Source organism: Ambystoma mexicanum, chromosome 3q, assembly GCF_040938575.1.
Source record: "Ambystoma mexicanum isolate Mex_15411 chromosome 3q, UKY_AmexF1_1, whole genome shotgun sequence".
In the NCBI taxonomy this organism is placed as follows: domain Eukaryota; kingdom Metazoa; phylum Chordata; class Amphibia; order Caudata; family Ambystomatidae; genus Ambystoma; species Ambystoma mexicanum.
Window position 1 is genome coordinate 450,675,771 of NC_090926.1, and position 14,538 is coordinate 450,690,308.

Genomic DNA, 14,538 nt, shown 5'->3' on the forward strand with positions numbered 1-14,538 from the left:
TATTGTAAAAGATTGTGTTTCTGAAAGGGAGTCGTTAAGCCAAACAGTTAATCAAGGTTTACCAACCCTACATTGTGGTTGTACCTGGCTCTGTCCTCAATTGCAGGGCTTATTAGTCGGCACAGCAGTGGCTCGGAAATGTTCTTATTGAACATTGGAAGTCGTGTAAGAAGCTACTTGTCCTCTCCTCCTCATCTTTAAAAGTTAAACTGAGGTTAATTACACCTCCAGTACATTGTTGTTGCGCTTGCAATTATACAGAGCAAAACACACCCAAGCGTTTACTAACATATTTGTATCCCTTTATCTTCCAGGTTTTTAAGCCATACCAGGCTTCCCAACATGACATGTGCCGCTTTCATTCAGAGGATTATATAGACTTTCTTCAGAGGGTTAGCCCTAACAACATGCAGGGCTTTACCAAGAGCCTGAACACCTTCAACGTGGGAGATGACTGGTGAGTTCCTTCCTAATGAATGGGGGAATAATTCACTCTTGATCTGGGAATCTGTAGTTGAACTAAAGGCAAGTGTTGAAATTACCATGCCTGGATTGCCATTTTGAATCCTGCTTTGTCCACGGGGGATGAGACTTTGAAAGTATACCTGCAGCGTGTTTCACAGATCATGGGTTCTGAGAAAATGGTCAGGGTAGACGCCTGGAGTACCTTGGAGACAGAAATCCTGATTTTATGTATATAATGCTAATTGATCCCTCATAGCTCCAAAAATAAATCCACGAATTGTCTGAAAAAGCTTCAAATTTAAATAATCTTGAGTGATCCCACATTCTTCTCTGCTTTTACACAGTGGCCTTCTTACCTTTTTCTCTTTGTAGCATATGGCACAAATAACGGAATGATTGTCTTATGAACCTTAAAGGAGGACGACATCAAATCCACAGTTTAGCTCCTCCCCTACATAGACATTGTAGCACAGTTGTGCAGTTGTTCCTTGTGAAGATCACTCAACACAAGAAATCTGACCAATACATTATTCAAGTATACACCTGTTTACAATTAACCAAACCTTGAAAGGCAATTGCATTATTTTGCTTTTTCATTAATGAAATTACTATTTTCCTGCAAGTGCACTTTAGGAAAACCTCGTTTTACTATGCTTTTGTGATGACTTGAATAATGCTTGTTTAAATTACTTTGGCTACTCAGCTTATCTACACCTTCTCCCTAAGTTAATTACATTTTTCCTTCTTACCTACAACTCTTCCAAAATTCTCACACTGAACATCATACACAGATACATGGATTGCTGTGCCAGCCCCCTCCTCTGCCCCTCCCTCTTCTCCATCGTTCTCAACCTCAACACTCGGATAGCTGTACAACTGTGGAAGCCTAGACACAAGTGTTTGAGGGAACAGACAAAGTATTTACAACCCTGAGAAGATGTAGTACAGCAACACACTATTTAGAAGATCATGCCACAGAGAGCAGCTTTTAATGCTTAGCTGACAACTTCATTGCATACAACAAGGCACCAGCCTCCCCAGGGACGGCATTGTGGATATGACTGGACAAATTCCCCATGGTCTATTCGTAATGAGAAACCCCAACAGGCTGGTATAAATCTACAAGTGACTTCCTTGCAAGACACGTGTGAAGAGATGTTAACGATTGAAACACTTCAACAGTTCCCATTCAGATGAGATAAACGAATCTGTCTTCAAAAGCAAAAAAGCAGGTCCCATCACTGGCACAGCAGGGGTTCCCACAGACCCTGCGTTGCGGCGGGGATGAGGGGGTTAAAAAGCACCCTTCAAATGAGCCCCCCCCCAATTGCCACCAGCAACATTACTTCTGTGATGGCTGGGGAAACTAGTTTGCACACCTTTTTAGGTTAGGGTGAGCATTATGAAAAATGAAATGGGCACCAAACCACTAAGCCCTGTGTGCATTATTTGCTCAAAATGAGTTGCATGCTTGCATGACTATCGTAGGTTCTAGATATAAAAACACATTGGCATTTTTATGTTCCTAAAATGCGCTTTGATTGTATGCGAAGCAGACGGCAAGAATTGTGCCATTTATCAGCATATGCTTTCCCATAGGTGATTCGTTTACAGAATTAGTTAGATTTTCTCACTGATTGAATTGTTTATATTCTGAGTGTGAGAATATTTTGTTTTTGAATAGTGATTTATTTACAAACCTAGCCAGGCAGATTTATTTACAAGTAGCAAAAAGTACCCGTACTCCGCATTGTTTTTGTAGACAGACATGATAACACATCAATTGTTGAAAATCAATGATCCTGTATGTCGCTGTTCTGAGTCGCTTATCGCTTGATGTGCTTTGCACTTTGAAGTAAACTGCACTGAGAATGGGTGCGTGTGGCTGACTGACATACCCCAGAGCAGATGTGGAGGCGAGGTGAGAGTTGGCGTGCTGCAGCATACTGGGACATCTGTGTGCTCTCCTCACCCGTCGCCTCACCTAGGTGCGGTGAAGTGGGTTGCAGTGAAAATATCTCGGAAACGGTGCCTTCTAGGGCCTTGAAATGTGGTTTTCCTTAGTTTTGTTCCTTGGGTCGAGATGCTTAAAATTAGCTTTGTACCGTCTCATGAGTGAAGGGCCTGAAATCCAGGAAAAGGGGTGGGGTGTCCAAATGCCATGTAGCCAGTAATGTCCAGGGGGTCCCAACAGGGGAATAGGCAGACATTTGAACAAACGGACAGATGTTCTGCTAATATATATATGGAGAAACAATATGCAGATTGGATGCAAACAAGAACACCCGAGAACATGCCGAGTTACCCAAAGGTTTGTGGTTCTAGCTGTGTGTGGCCGCATCATAAAACTAATTGATTGTGAAAATGCTGGCTGATTTTGCTTGTGCAGTGTTATTCAATGTGCTGTATTGGGAATTCTGGTATAGACTGTGGCTGCACCTTTATGAATGTGATTTACACTGACCCTAATGGCATAGATTATGACCTCGGTTTCATGAAAGTGGTTTACAGTAATCGTACTGTCCAAGATTGTGGGCATAGCTTCATCGGAGATGTGCAGAAACTCTCTGCCCTACTCCCCTTACCTACCCTAGGTCCTCTGCTACCAGTGCATCCTACTTGTAACCCCTGGGTGAGGCTCCTTAGTACAGCTCTCCATTGCTTCACAGATAGGTATGTGCTTTATAAATCGCATGCATACAGGTTCTGATTCTAAAACTTGCATCTTTCATAAGCATTCTGCATGCCTGGTGGTCCAGGCCGGCCTGGGAGTCTGTGGCATAGCATATGCTTTTTTGAGGAGCCCAGGCTTCTCCCCACACCCTCAAATTCCCCCCCTTGCCACACAGCATGGCTCTAAGTGTGCCCCCCTCCCCCCCGCCCCCTTGTCCCATCCAGTCTGGGTTACACTAGTAGCATCGTGAACAATCCATGGTGTATTGAAATTCCAGTACCTTCAAACTCCGCTCTGCAAAGCAGTCCTAAGGCATCCTACATCTAGTAGAAAAGTGCACACACACTTGTGTGGAACAAGGGGGTGCCAGAATTCGCCATAATGGCCTTCACAACTGTGTTGCCACATTACAAGGTATACATGGCAAGAAATTGGAAGAATACAGCCCTCTGAAATGTTGTCCAACTCTACGGTCTGCGCTATGAGTGCCGTGACAATGGAGACCTCAGCAGATCATGCTTGTTATCCAATTGTTTGTACATAATCTAATTCAACACAACGTGCTATGGTGTCCCTTTTAGAATTTGTCCCTTTTAGAATTTCCAGTATGATCAGTCACCAATATGGTCACTTACTGTGGAATCCTTCTCCAACCGCCACTGCATGCCAAACCAGTTGAACTACAGTTCCCGCTGCCATCACTGAGGTTGGCACACCCGTGAAAATTCAAAATCACCATTGAAAGCACAACTAAGACTTTCCAAGATGCAGCAAACCATGTGAGGTACCGGACCAAGACCATCCGGGAATGCACTAGAACCTGGTCAGCACAATCCTCAAAAGCTCTACCTTGTCTGGAATCACTTGAGTTCTGGCAACAGACACAAATTGGCTCACTCACTGTGCCTTCAACACAGGAACAGACATCATCCAATTCCTTTCAAGATTGGGCACTGAAATTTTGCATACATTTTAAAACCTTACACCGGGAGTAATGCTGGTTCTCCTCATCTTATTCTTCAGACACTGAAAGCGTGACTGCACCAATCCAATCCTGATTTCAACGGACGGAACCAAAAGCAAAAAGGCAATCTGCTGACAGGTGGGGTTCATCGTTCAAAACTTTGGAACATAACTTTTCTCTGTACTTATATAAGTGGCAGCTACAGTGTGAACAGACTGAACATTTTTCATCTAAAACCTGAGTGAGTTAAAAGCCTGCAATTAGTTATATCCTAGTACAGACACTCGAGTAGTACCAGGACAACTCATGCTGTGCATAGTTCCTCATGTCATCCAGATCACACAAGGAGTATCGGTTGCTAATCATGGTACTGAATTGTAAAGAAGACGCTGCTTCATCATGCTCACTTGAAGGAATACTGTGTGATGAACTGTTGCAGCAATCCTGAGCATTTGGTTCCTACCAAATAGGATTGTGCTTCTAGCAATCTTTCTACAAAGCAGACTGTGCATGAAAAGGTATCTGATGTTCTCCCTGGAAATACTCCAACATTAAGAACAAGGTCTCTTGGCCATTTTAACTGTCCTAGACGGTTTCAACTAGGCCATCGCCTGATCATCTAGATGAGGAACTGATGTAGCGGCCTTCTAAACGAGTTGTACTCGCCACCAACTTGAAACCACGTGCATTGTTGTTAATTTTGTTTTTTGTATAGTGCTTTAATTACAACATAGTTACATACATTACTATTACTACCCAATCGAAATTGGAACTGTGAGGATTCCAAACTAGAGACATTTTTGAATGGATTTCAAACTAGACAATTCAGCATATTTCCTTGTCTGAAGATTTCCATGCCAAATTGCTGCATAGCAATATTTTCATTTTTCTCTCTTCGCTCTACTCTCATATTTCATAGATTGAGAGCAATTATAACTTTTCTTGGCGTGTTCTAGCATTCACGGAGGAATGGGGTGTGTCATAGATGGCCTCAAGAACACACCAACCCCCAAAGATAGTTCAAGGGTTTTTATTTGGTTTTGATTTAAGGGTCTCTCGAGGGGTCATTCATCTCTATCTGACCTAGGGATGGGCAGTCCCTCAACCCAAGACTTGTCGCTAGAGATCAGAAACCCCTAATGTCCAATAGCTGTGTGGCCCATGGAGATGGCCTTAAGGCAAATGCCTTCTCTTTCACTCCGTCTGAAAACATCATAGCTGGTCCCTAACCTAAGGTCCCCAAAGGTAAGTTACAATAGTAGGCCCCACGTTGTCTCTACCATGCACACCCTCCTCCTCTTTCTGTCTCCATATTCTCCTCGTCCCTCCTTCACCTACTCTCTCCCTTTCAATTCCTACTCTCTCCCTCCAAAGTTCCTCTCTCCTTTCCTCGTTGAAGCCTGCATCTTCCCTCAGATTTTAGTTTTTCCCTCTACTTCTCCACACCACTAATGCAGTCTCCCACACTACTCTTACTACCATTCTCTGTATTACTACGACCCCTTGCCCACACTACTGCCTCTCCACTATACTATTTCCCCTCTCTTCTCTCTACTATTCCCCCCTCTCTGCTCCTCCTCCCGCCTCCTCTTTACTGCTCCCCCTGCCACTCCTCCCCCTTTCTCCAATCTACTATCTCTTATCTTTATTACTACTACTTCTCCAACTACCTCCCACTACTTATTTCACAGTTACCCTCCATTCATTCTTCCACTCAACTTACCATGCACGCCCTACTCTATCGGTCTTCCTCTCACACCTTCAATACACACTCGCACCCCAGTACCCCTTTGTCTCACTAAGCAACATTTTGCCTTGCACACTTCTTTGCAATTCTCCCCCACACCCATCTCCACCGCCCTTCCCCTGCCTGGTCTCTTGGTTGAAGGACGACTTCACCTGAATAACCCACACTAGCCTACTTCCTGTTTCACCTTTTACCCCCTCACACCCCCAGCCTGCATCTCCCACCACCCCTCTAACTTGGTCAGGTCATGTGCATGCTCTTCTCCCACAGGGTCTTGCCTGTTTTCAGCAGCGATCGGCCCTCATGACTGCCACCTCCCCCTCTGAAGTAGGACTGGTTGTGGCTTCCTCTGGTAAGGGACCCTATCCCTTCCTGACAGGGTCAGCTTACTGAGCCTGTCACAGGTGTTGTGCGTTTTGTGTATGTCTGCTTCAAACGATCCTGCAAGCTATTGGACTTTAGTCCGACCAAAGAACACTATTGAGCTCAACATGTTGCAACAAACGCACAACCACATTTATGTTGCTATCAAAGCGACCCAAGCTTTGCTGAACAAGACATTGATTTGAATGTGTGTTTTAGACATTGCTCTACTGCTACAACTTTTAGCCTGAGCATTGTTTAGCCGGGTCTGTGGCTCAGTGGACTAATGCACCCACTACAGGGGCCTGTGTTTGACCTCAGGGTCACAGGTTCGAATCCCAGCAGGTACTCACCCCTTCATCTGAGTACCATTACGTTGGGTAACAATAAAATATCTGTTATCTCTCAATGGCACCAAGATGCCCCGCTGCATGACACCAACCATAATGTCGGCATCCACATACCACTAGCTTTGGCACCAACAAAAATTTGGTACCCTACCTGAGCAACCCTATGCTCCAATGGGCATCCAAACCCACACCACAATTGGTACCATTCCTGAGCAACCCTATGCTCCAATGGGCATTCAAACCCACACCACAATTGGTACCTTACCTGAGCAACCCTATCCTCCTGTGGGCATCCAAACCCACACCACAATTGGTACCATACCTGAGCAACCCTATGCTCCAATGGGCAACCAAACCCACACCACAATTGGTACCATACCTGAGCAACCCTATGCTCCAATGGGCATCCAAACCCACACCACAATTGGTACTATACTTGAGCAACCCCATGCTCCAATTGGCATCCAAACCCACACCACAATTGGTACTATACCTGAGCAACCCTATGCACATGCCCCACACACCCTTTGCACCTCACGCAATTCACCACAACAATCCAAATGGATGAATTCAGCATGAAAACATGGTAAAAGGAAAATGTGTGTTGCACCACACGAGAGTCCCAAAATGTTATGCTTGCAGAGTCCATCTTGGAATGTACCTGTGGAAGAAATGTTAGGTTAATACACGGTAAAACATGACTGCAATTTTCTCTAATTCCAGTGGGTCCACAAAATCTTCAGAAACTTGCATGTCTCCAAATTCGGCACCCACAGGCCACCATGTTTGGCACCTACCAACACCACCACACTTGGCACCATACAACACCACCCATATTACTTCAACCAATGCCATCTCTAGTGCCACACACATGCCATCTCTTTTGGCACTACCCAGACCGGGCAAACATTCCACAAGAAACATGTCCATTGAGTGCCAATTGAACAACATAAGTAGTACCTGAAATCCCTCACACCCGAAACAGATCAATTAGCCTACACACAGCACAGTAAAAATGATGGCACACCGTCATTGGCCACAACAACACACCTCACATGGAACCTTAACCTTTGTTGCCAAACCTAAGAGACCACTTAATGGCAGCTCCATTTGTGACCCAAACCAAACATTTGCAGAAATGTGCATGATTCTGCACACACCACAACATGTGGCAGCATTACCAATTACTGTGAAAGCTCAAAATACATTGCATAAATACAGGTCGTTTCCATAAAACTAGACATGTGTAAAGATATGCATTACAAACCAAATACTGGTGACCCGATCATAAACGCCAATGTAAGTCACATGTTACTGTCATTGGGGACACGACGCAGTCCTCTTCCCACAGAAACGACAGGATCACCACGTTGCAAACTCACTACCTGATGATGATACGACATCGACAGTAATATAAACGCATATAGATGTATCTCCCTTTGAAATCCTCGTAGTACACAGATGCGCAGTTTCCAAAGTTATAGTGAACACTAAAGCACGATGGAAGGTGCTTTACTCCAACCATCCCTGTAGCATGATGACCTCCGCTGCATTGATGTGGAATCTACAAGGATTGCAGAAGGAGAATGCGGAGGAGGAAGGAGGACATTGGAGAGAGCGTTGGAGAGACTGAAGCATCTCTCTTCAGAGACTCCTTATTTATATCCTCTTTTAAATACCTATTTTGTTACTTAAATATATCAATAAAACCCCAGTTATATTTATTCAATTACGTCTCCTTGCTGATGCTACAATCCCGTCATTCCCTCTGACCATTGCAGTACATTGAAAGTTCCAGCCCTCGAACAAGTTGTGCACGTTGAGACGTCCTTTCCTCAGAACATTGCCGTGATGTACATTAGGCTGCCTGAGCCCTTGAGAATGTTGGTGTAACATTCACTCACTGCGAACTTCACCAATACCCCGTGGAGTATTATTACATCATCACCTATGTACAGAGCAGTGACCTGTTCACATCTCCCAGTACCAGCCGTCAGCCTTGCATCCACGGCCTCGATGACTTCGGGATACTGCCAGCTGACCACCAACGGCTACATCAGATTAAGGCTGCACCCCGGTACAGTCTTTGAAATCATTTTCTTTACTGTAAATGCTGTAGCCGTTCCTCATAATAGCATTTTCTAACGCAGGTACCATCAGTCACTTGTATGTACCCTGGCCCAAAGTCAAAAGCTGCTCCCCCAGTCCCTTAAACCTTGACAGTGTCAACCGCCCTTCCCTTCCGTCGCCCTCTGTCAGGGGCTGTGCAGCTACACAGCTCTCCAATGCTCATCAGGTTATTGCTGTGCGGCGTAGGGTTTAACTGAATGGCTCTGTGACACTCAGCTACAGATACACAAGGTGTGCTGCGCAGCCCCCAAAATCCCTCCAGGAGTCCCTGCTCACCCCAAACATGCAGGGCATGGGGCACGCTCATCTTGGGGCCGGGGTGGGGGAGAGGGCGGATGTCTCTGTTCCATGCTTACTGATGGGCAGCTTCCTTGCCACCCTTGTCTTCTCGTTACAGTTCAGGTCCTTTTCTGTAACTGCTTGCTCCTTTTCAGTTCCTGGTTCCCCTCCGTCACCAAAATCCTCGTCGCCAGTGTTAGATTGTAGATTTAGAGTTGTACATATTACTCACGAGCCTCAGGTGACATAAGTGGTCTTTACTGGATTCGTAGGTTACATGTAAGTACAACAGGGTAGACGTAAGACAAGTACATGGGAGAGAAGCATCCACCGGTCCCTCTGTGCCAAGCATAAATTCCCAACTGACTTATCTGGAATCCAAGCATAACATTCTCACAGCCAACACTCCATTCTCAACATTCCAGGCTCAGACCGACATAAGGAAATAACCAGAATAGGTAAAACCCAACAAGTACCCATTTCATATCCTTGAACAATGAACTGAACATGTTTTTTTTAGATCTTTATTGAGCTTTTACCAGTATAGAAAACATTTTTGCTGGATCACAATCTTCAATTTGAATTGCAGCCCTTTTGAAAAATTGTAATTCATAGAAAGAAAAATAGACTTAACAATGTTCCTATTATGTAGTCTGCTATGCCTATTGTGTAAGCTCTCATGAGAGGGACGTTTGTTTGTTTGTTTTTGTTTGTTTTATTATTTGTAATGCGCATCATACCTGGGGGTAACAGAGTGCAGCAGTTACAAGTATATGCAAGGCTTAGTTACAACAAAAAGGTATACAATCTACATACGGGTTATTAATACGAGGAGGTATATACAGAAGGTACCTAATTACAAGCGTTATATACAAATGATAGACATTTTACAGAAGCAATATATACAAAGGTTGCACTGGTCATTAGATTTCAGCCACATAATGATGTTAGATCTGAAGTTTTGGTAGGATTGGTCTAATCTCAATGTGCGAGGCAGGGAGTTCCCCAGTTTAGCTGCTTTCACAGGGAAGCTGTTGCCTCCGATTGTGGAACGTTTGAAACTAGGTATGGAGAGGCGATCTGTTAGCTGATCTAAGTGGTCTCAGGGAGGTCTGTTCATGGAATCTCTCGGTCAGGTAGATGTGGACAGCATTGTTGAGAGATTTGTGGGTGAGCGACAAAGTGTTTAGGAGGATTTTGTCATTGGGTGGTAGCCAGTTGTTTTGTCGGCTGCTCTCGGAGATGTGATCTCTTCTGGAAATGCCTAATGCCGCTCTAAGGGAATTATTTTTTAATGTTTGGATTCTTCTGATGGTAGCTTTAGTTGATCCTAAATAGAGGGCATTGCAGTAGTCCAAGCGAGATAAGATAAGGGCTCTGGCCAGGATGGTGCAGCTACTGTCAGAGAGAAATGGCTTGCCAGTGCGAATGTGTTTGTACGTGTAAGCTGTGGAGGATGCTAAGGAATTGACCTGTTTGGCAAATGAGAGGTTTGAATCAAGATAAAAGCCTAGTATTTTTACCTCGTGTTCTACTTTGATACTGTTGCCATCAATTATGAATGCGGAATAGTCAGATCCTAGTTTTTTCAGTTTAGAGGTGGTGCCCAGGATGATTTCAGTTTTATCATTCAGGCATAGACCATGCGTGGCCATCCATGCCTGGATGATGATGTACACTCTATTCACCAAGGCCAAATCCTTTTCATAATCCCCTCAAAGTGGGAGGAGGATCTGGGTATCATCTGCATAGTTTGTGTAGGTGATACCGAGATGATCCAGATCATCGAAAAGGGGCTTGGTAAAGATATTGTAGAGTGTCGGCGAGACGCAAGATCCCTGAGGCACACCGCAGGTGATGGGTATAGGGTCGGCAGCTGCTAGAGGCGAGAAGACCCTCCTTGTTGTGCCATCTAAGAAGGATCTGATCCACGTGATGGCATTGTCAGAAAAGGGTTCTGCTGTGTCAAGGTGGTTGCTTAGAATAGTGTGGTCAACCAGGTCGAACGCTGCTGAGAGATCTAGGAGGAGGAGTAGGGCTGATTTGCCCTTATCTCTAAGCTCATCAACTTGGGTCTTCAGATCGATGAGGGCTGTCTCTGTTCTTTTTTGGGGACGGAAGCCTGATTGTCTGGCTCCTAGTAGGTGATGTAATTCCAGATGCTTTTGGATTTGTATATAAGCTACCTTGTCCAGAATTTTTAGAAGGCAGGCACTGTCGTGATTGGCCTATAATTGGTAGGTGTGGATGGGTCAAGAGTAGGTTTTTTTAGGAGAGGGAGTACCCAAGATTGTTTAAGGTTGGTAGGGCTGGTGCCAGTAGAGAAGGACTGATAAGTTTTTTTTTTTATGAAGGGCGATAGGTCTCGGGCCGCATCCTTGATGAGCTGCGCAGGGCAGAGATCACCCTGAAAGTTGGAGGGTTTAAGGGACAGAATAATTCTTTCCACTTTGGGAATAGAAACTTGGGTGGATTCATCGGCAGTGGTATTCCCAGTTGTTTTGGATGGAGGAGGGTCGTTTAGAGAAGCTTTTTTACAGGAAATTCTGTTTTGTAAGGTGGATATTTTATTGGCTAGAGCGTGTTGGATATCTGAGCACCATTTTTTCTTTAGTGCAGGTATCAGGTACTGCTATAGGGGTCTCGATTCAATTTCTTTAAGAATAGTGAATAGTTCCTTCATATTGGACTTGGCTGGGGATATGCGCGTGTCAAAGGATATTCGTTTAGCTAGACATTTATTTTTTGTAGAGGGAAGACCGTTTGGTGAGTTTAATCTTGTTGGCTTCTGATGGAAGTTTTTCCAGGCAGCCTCAGTTTCTTTTTTGTTGCCTTAGGTTTTTTAGGAAGGGTGTAAACCATTTATTCAAGTGAGTTTTCGGATTACTTGGTCTAAGTTTGAGGGGCGATCTGGTCCAAAGAGGAGGTCATGATTTTGTTGTACTCCTCGGCCAGGCTCTCGGGATCGGTATTGTCTGGGAGCAGGTTGAGGGTGGGAAGTAAGGCAGGGATGAGTCTGTCCACAGTAATATTCTTTTTGTTTCTAGTTAGTGAGGGTGGAGGTGGGGGTTTGTTAGTAGAAAGCATAAATGACACTAGGTGGTGGTCAGTCCAAGCTAGTGGTGAGATGGAGAGGATGTTGGCCTGACAGTTGTGGATTGCCACCCAATCAAGTATTCTACCTTTGTTGTGGGTGGAGGTTTTACTTCTTTGGGTGAATCCAAGTTCTGAGAGGATGTTGGCTGTAGTTGGGGCAGGCTGGTCTGATAGGTCATTAAAACCCATGTTAAGGTCTCCAAGAAGAAGTACTTGCATTGAGCTTTTGAGATTGCTAGACACGATAGTGTTAATATCATCCTCAAATGTTCCAGGAGGGGGGGGCGATATATCAGGTGGATATTAAGGGTTTGGGCATTGGTAAGTGGTACTTTAACTGATAATAGTTCACATGAGTGGACGTCGATCGGGGTGGCTCATCTCATAGAGAAGCTACATTTGTAGATGATGGCGATGCCTCCTCCTCTGGATTTTAGTCTGTCTTGTCTCAAAATAGCATAGCCGTCAGGGACTGCTAGCATAAGCATGGGACCTGCAAAGGTGTGTAGCCATGTCTCGGTGATGGCGATGAAATCTAGGTCATCTTTCTGGATCAGGTCGGCAATTTCTGTGGCATGTGCTACTAGGGATCTAGAGTTTATGAGAGCTCCTTTGATATGAGGGCTCATGGCAATTGTTGTTTGTTTGAGGGCTTGTGACGGTTTGGGTTTGCTGTGCTTGGCTATGCTTTTTATTGACCTAGGGCCACAGTTGTGAGCTAGGTTCGTGCTTGTAGTCGTTCGGGTAGGCAGAGTTTTAGGAGTCCTTATTCCTGTAATGGTAGGGAGAGATCTGATAGGGGGCTCGTATATTTTGGCTAACCTAGCTCTAAGGCGTAAGTTCCTATCCGGAGTAGGGCAGGGATTGCTTGGTATGGGGTTTTGAAAGTCTTTCATATCTACGAGTAATTTAGAAGAAGTCTTGTTTGTAATAGTGGGAGACGTCAAGGTGGATGGAATCCCAATGGTAGTTGTGTGGAATAGCATACTGCAGAGTGTAATACTTTGTATAAGGACTGTGAAGTATACAGTCTGGCTGGTAGCTGTATGGAACATACTAGTATATGGTGGAGATAAACTTTCTATAGAATATGTAAATGAAGGTGGGTGGAGAGCTAATAGAGGTATTAATGTAGAGGCAAGGATCACTCTTAAAAGGTGAGGTCAGTGCTTGGGCCTCGTGCCGGGCTGAGCTAGATGCAGCAGTCGAATGGGGAGCCACTTAGGCAGAATGCAACAATCAATGGGCACATATGAGCTAGATGCCACAATAAAATGGGGAGCCACCTAGGGCTAAATGCAGCAATCAATGGGCACATATGACCTAGATGCAGCAATCAAAGGGCATGTATGAACTAGATGCAACAGATTGAAGTGTAAATTAGGTTTGTGGCCAAGGATACATCATAGGCATAACATGCGCGTACCAAATGGTACATAGATAGAATGCAAAGCTAGGGTGTAAACGGTTGGGTCACAGTAATAATGCCAGGTAGTGCAGCAAATAAAGTTGGGGTGCCTTCTAGATAGGCTGATGCGGCAGTTGCAGATATAAATCGCTCAGTTAGATGCAAGGTTCAAATAACAGCAATGGTTACAATCACAAAAGCCTAGGTGAGTGTGGGCAACGAAATAGGCAATTTCAATAATGGCTGCAATAGTTGCAATCACTCATTGGTCAGGTGATTTTGGCACAGATGGGCTGGTTCAGCATAGATGCATAGCTCCATGGCTACAATAGTCAATCAAGTAGTAGGACATGGTGAAATTAGGCAACAGAAATAGGCTGGATAGATAGTAATGGCAGTAGCAACAACAGGCATTGGGTCTAAATCAGACTAGGCAGCATGATGGGCTGAGTTGGTCGTAGTATAGGTCAGTACAGGATTGTAGTGCAATCAGAAGTGTGCATCAGACAAATGCAAATGAGCAACAGGATTGTACTAGGTGAGCAATAATACGGATGGATCATAATCGCAGTGCGACCGTTTGGTAGTTGGCAGTTGTGCAGATAATATATCCTGAACAAGGAAGTGAAATCTGGGCGCAATGCGGTATGATACAATGTAGGCGCTATGTCTTAGAAGGATGTGGGGCGTAAAGTGTTAAATCGACGTGAACTATTTCCCAATGTGTGCTGGATGGCGTGATAAAGGTTTATAAGCATTTGTGGCAGTAGCAAAGGATCTTGCCTGTGGAGAGTGACGATGATCACAGCAGACAGAAGCGTTACCTAGCGACCAGGGCAAAGCTAAGCCTCACTTTCGTGCCGCATCACGCCCAACATTTTGGATTTGGGGAAAGTCGGCGCGATGCGGTGTGGGGCAAGTTTGCAGGCAATCTAAAATGGCAGAATGGTGGATTAGGCAGAAATCACTTTGCAGGGGTGCAGGATGAGACCCAGGCGGGTCAAGGATATGGTCACCTCACCAAAGGGACGTCGGATAATACGCAAATGCCTAAGGGGCCTA

General features: G+C 44.8%; 1 protein-coding gene across 3 annotated transcripts in view; it reads left to right on the forward strand.

Annotated features, from left to right (window-relative positions):
- The window catches only part of HDAC3 (histone deacetylase 3), a 314,462-nt gene that overhangs the window by 21,633 nt on the left and 278,291 nt on the right, over window positions 1–14,538 (forward strand). For 2 of the 3 annotated variants that reach the window (XM_069654130.1, XM_069654131.1), the window contains exon 3: window positions 315–457. In XM_069654130.1, the coding sequence (XP_069510231.1) occupies window positions 315–457 (143 nt within the window). Of the gene's footprint in view, window positions 1–314; window positions 458–4,162; window positions 4,242–14,538 lie in introns of those variants that run through there. The other variant, XM_069654132.1, reaches the window with a different exon arrangement.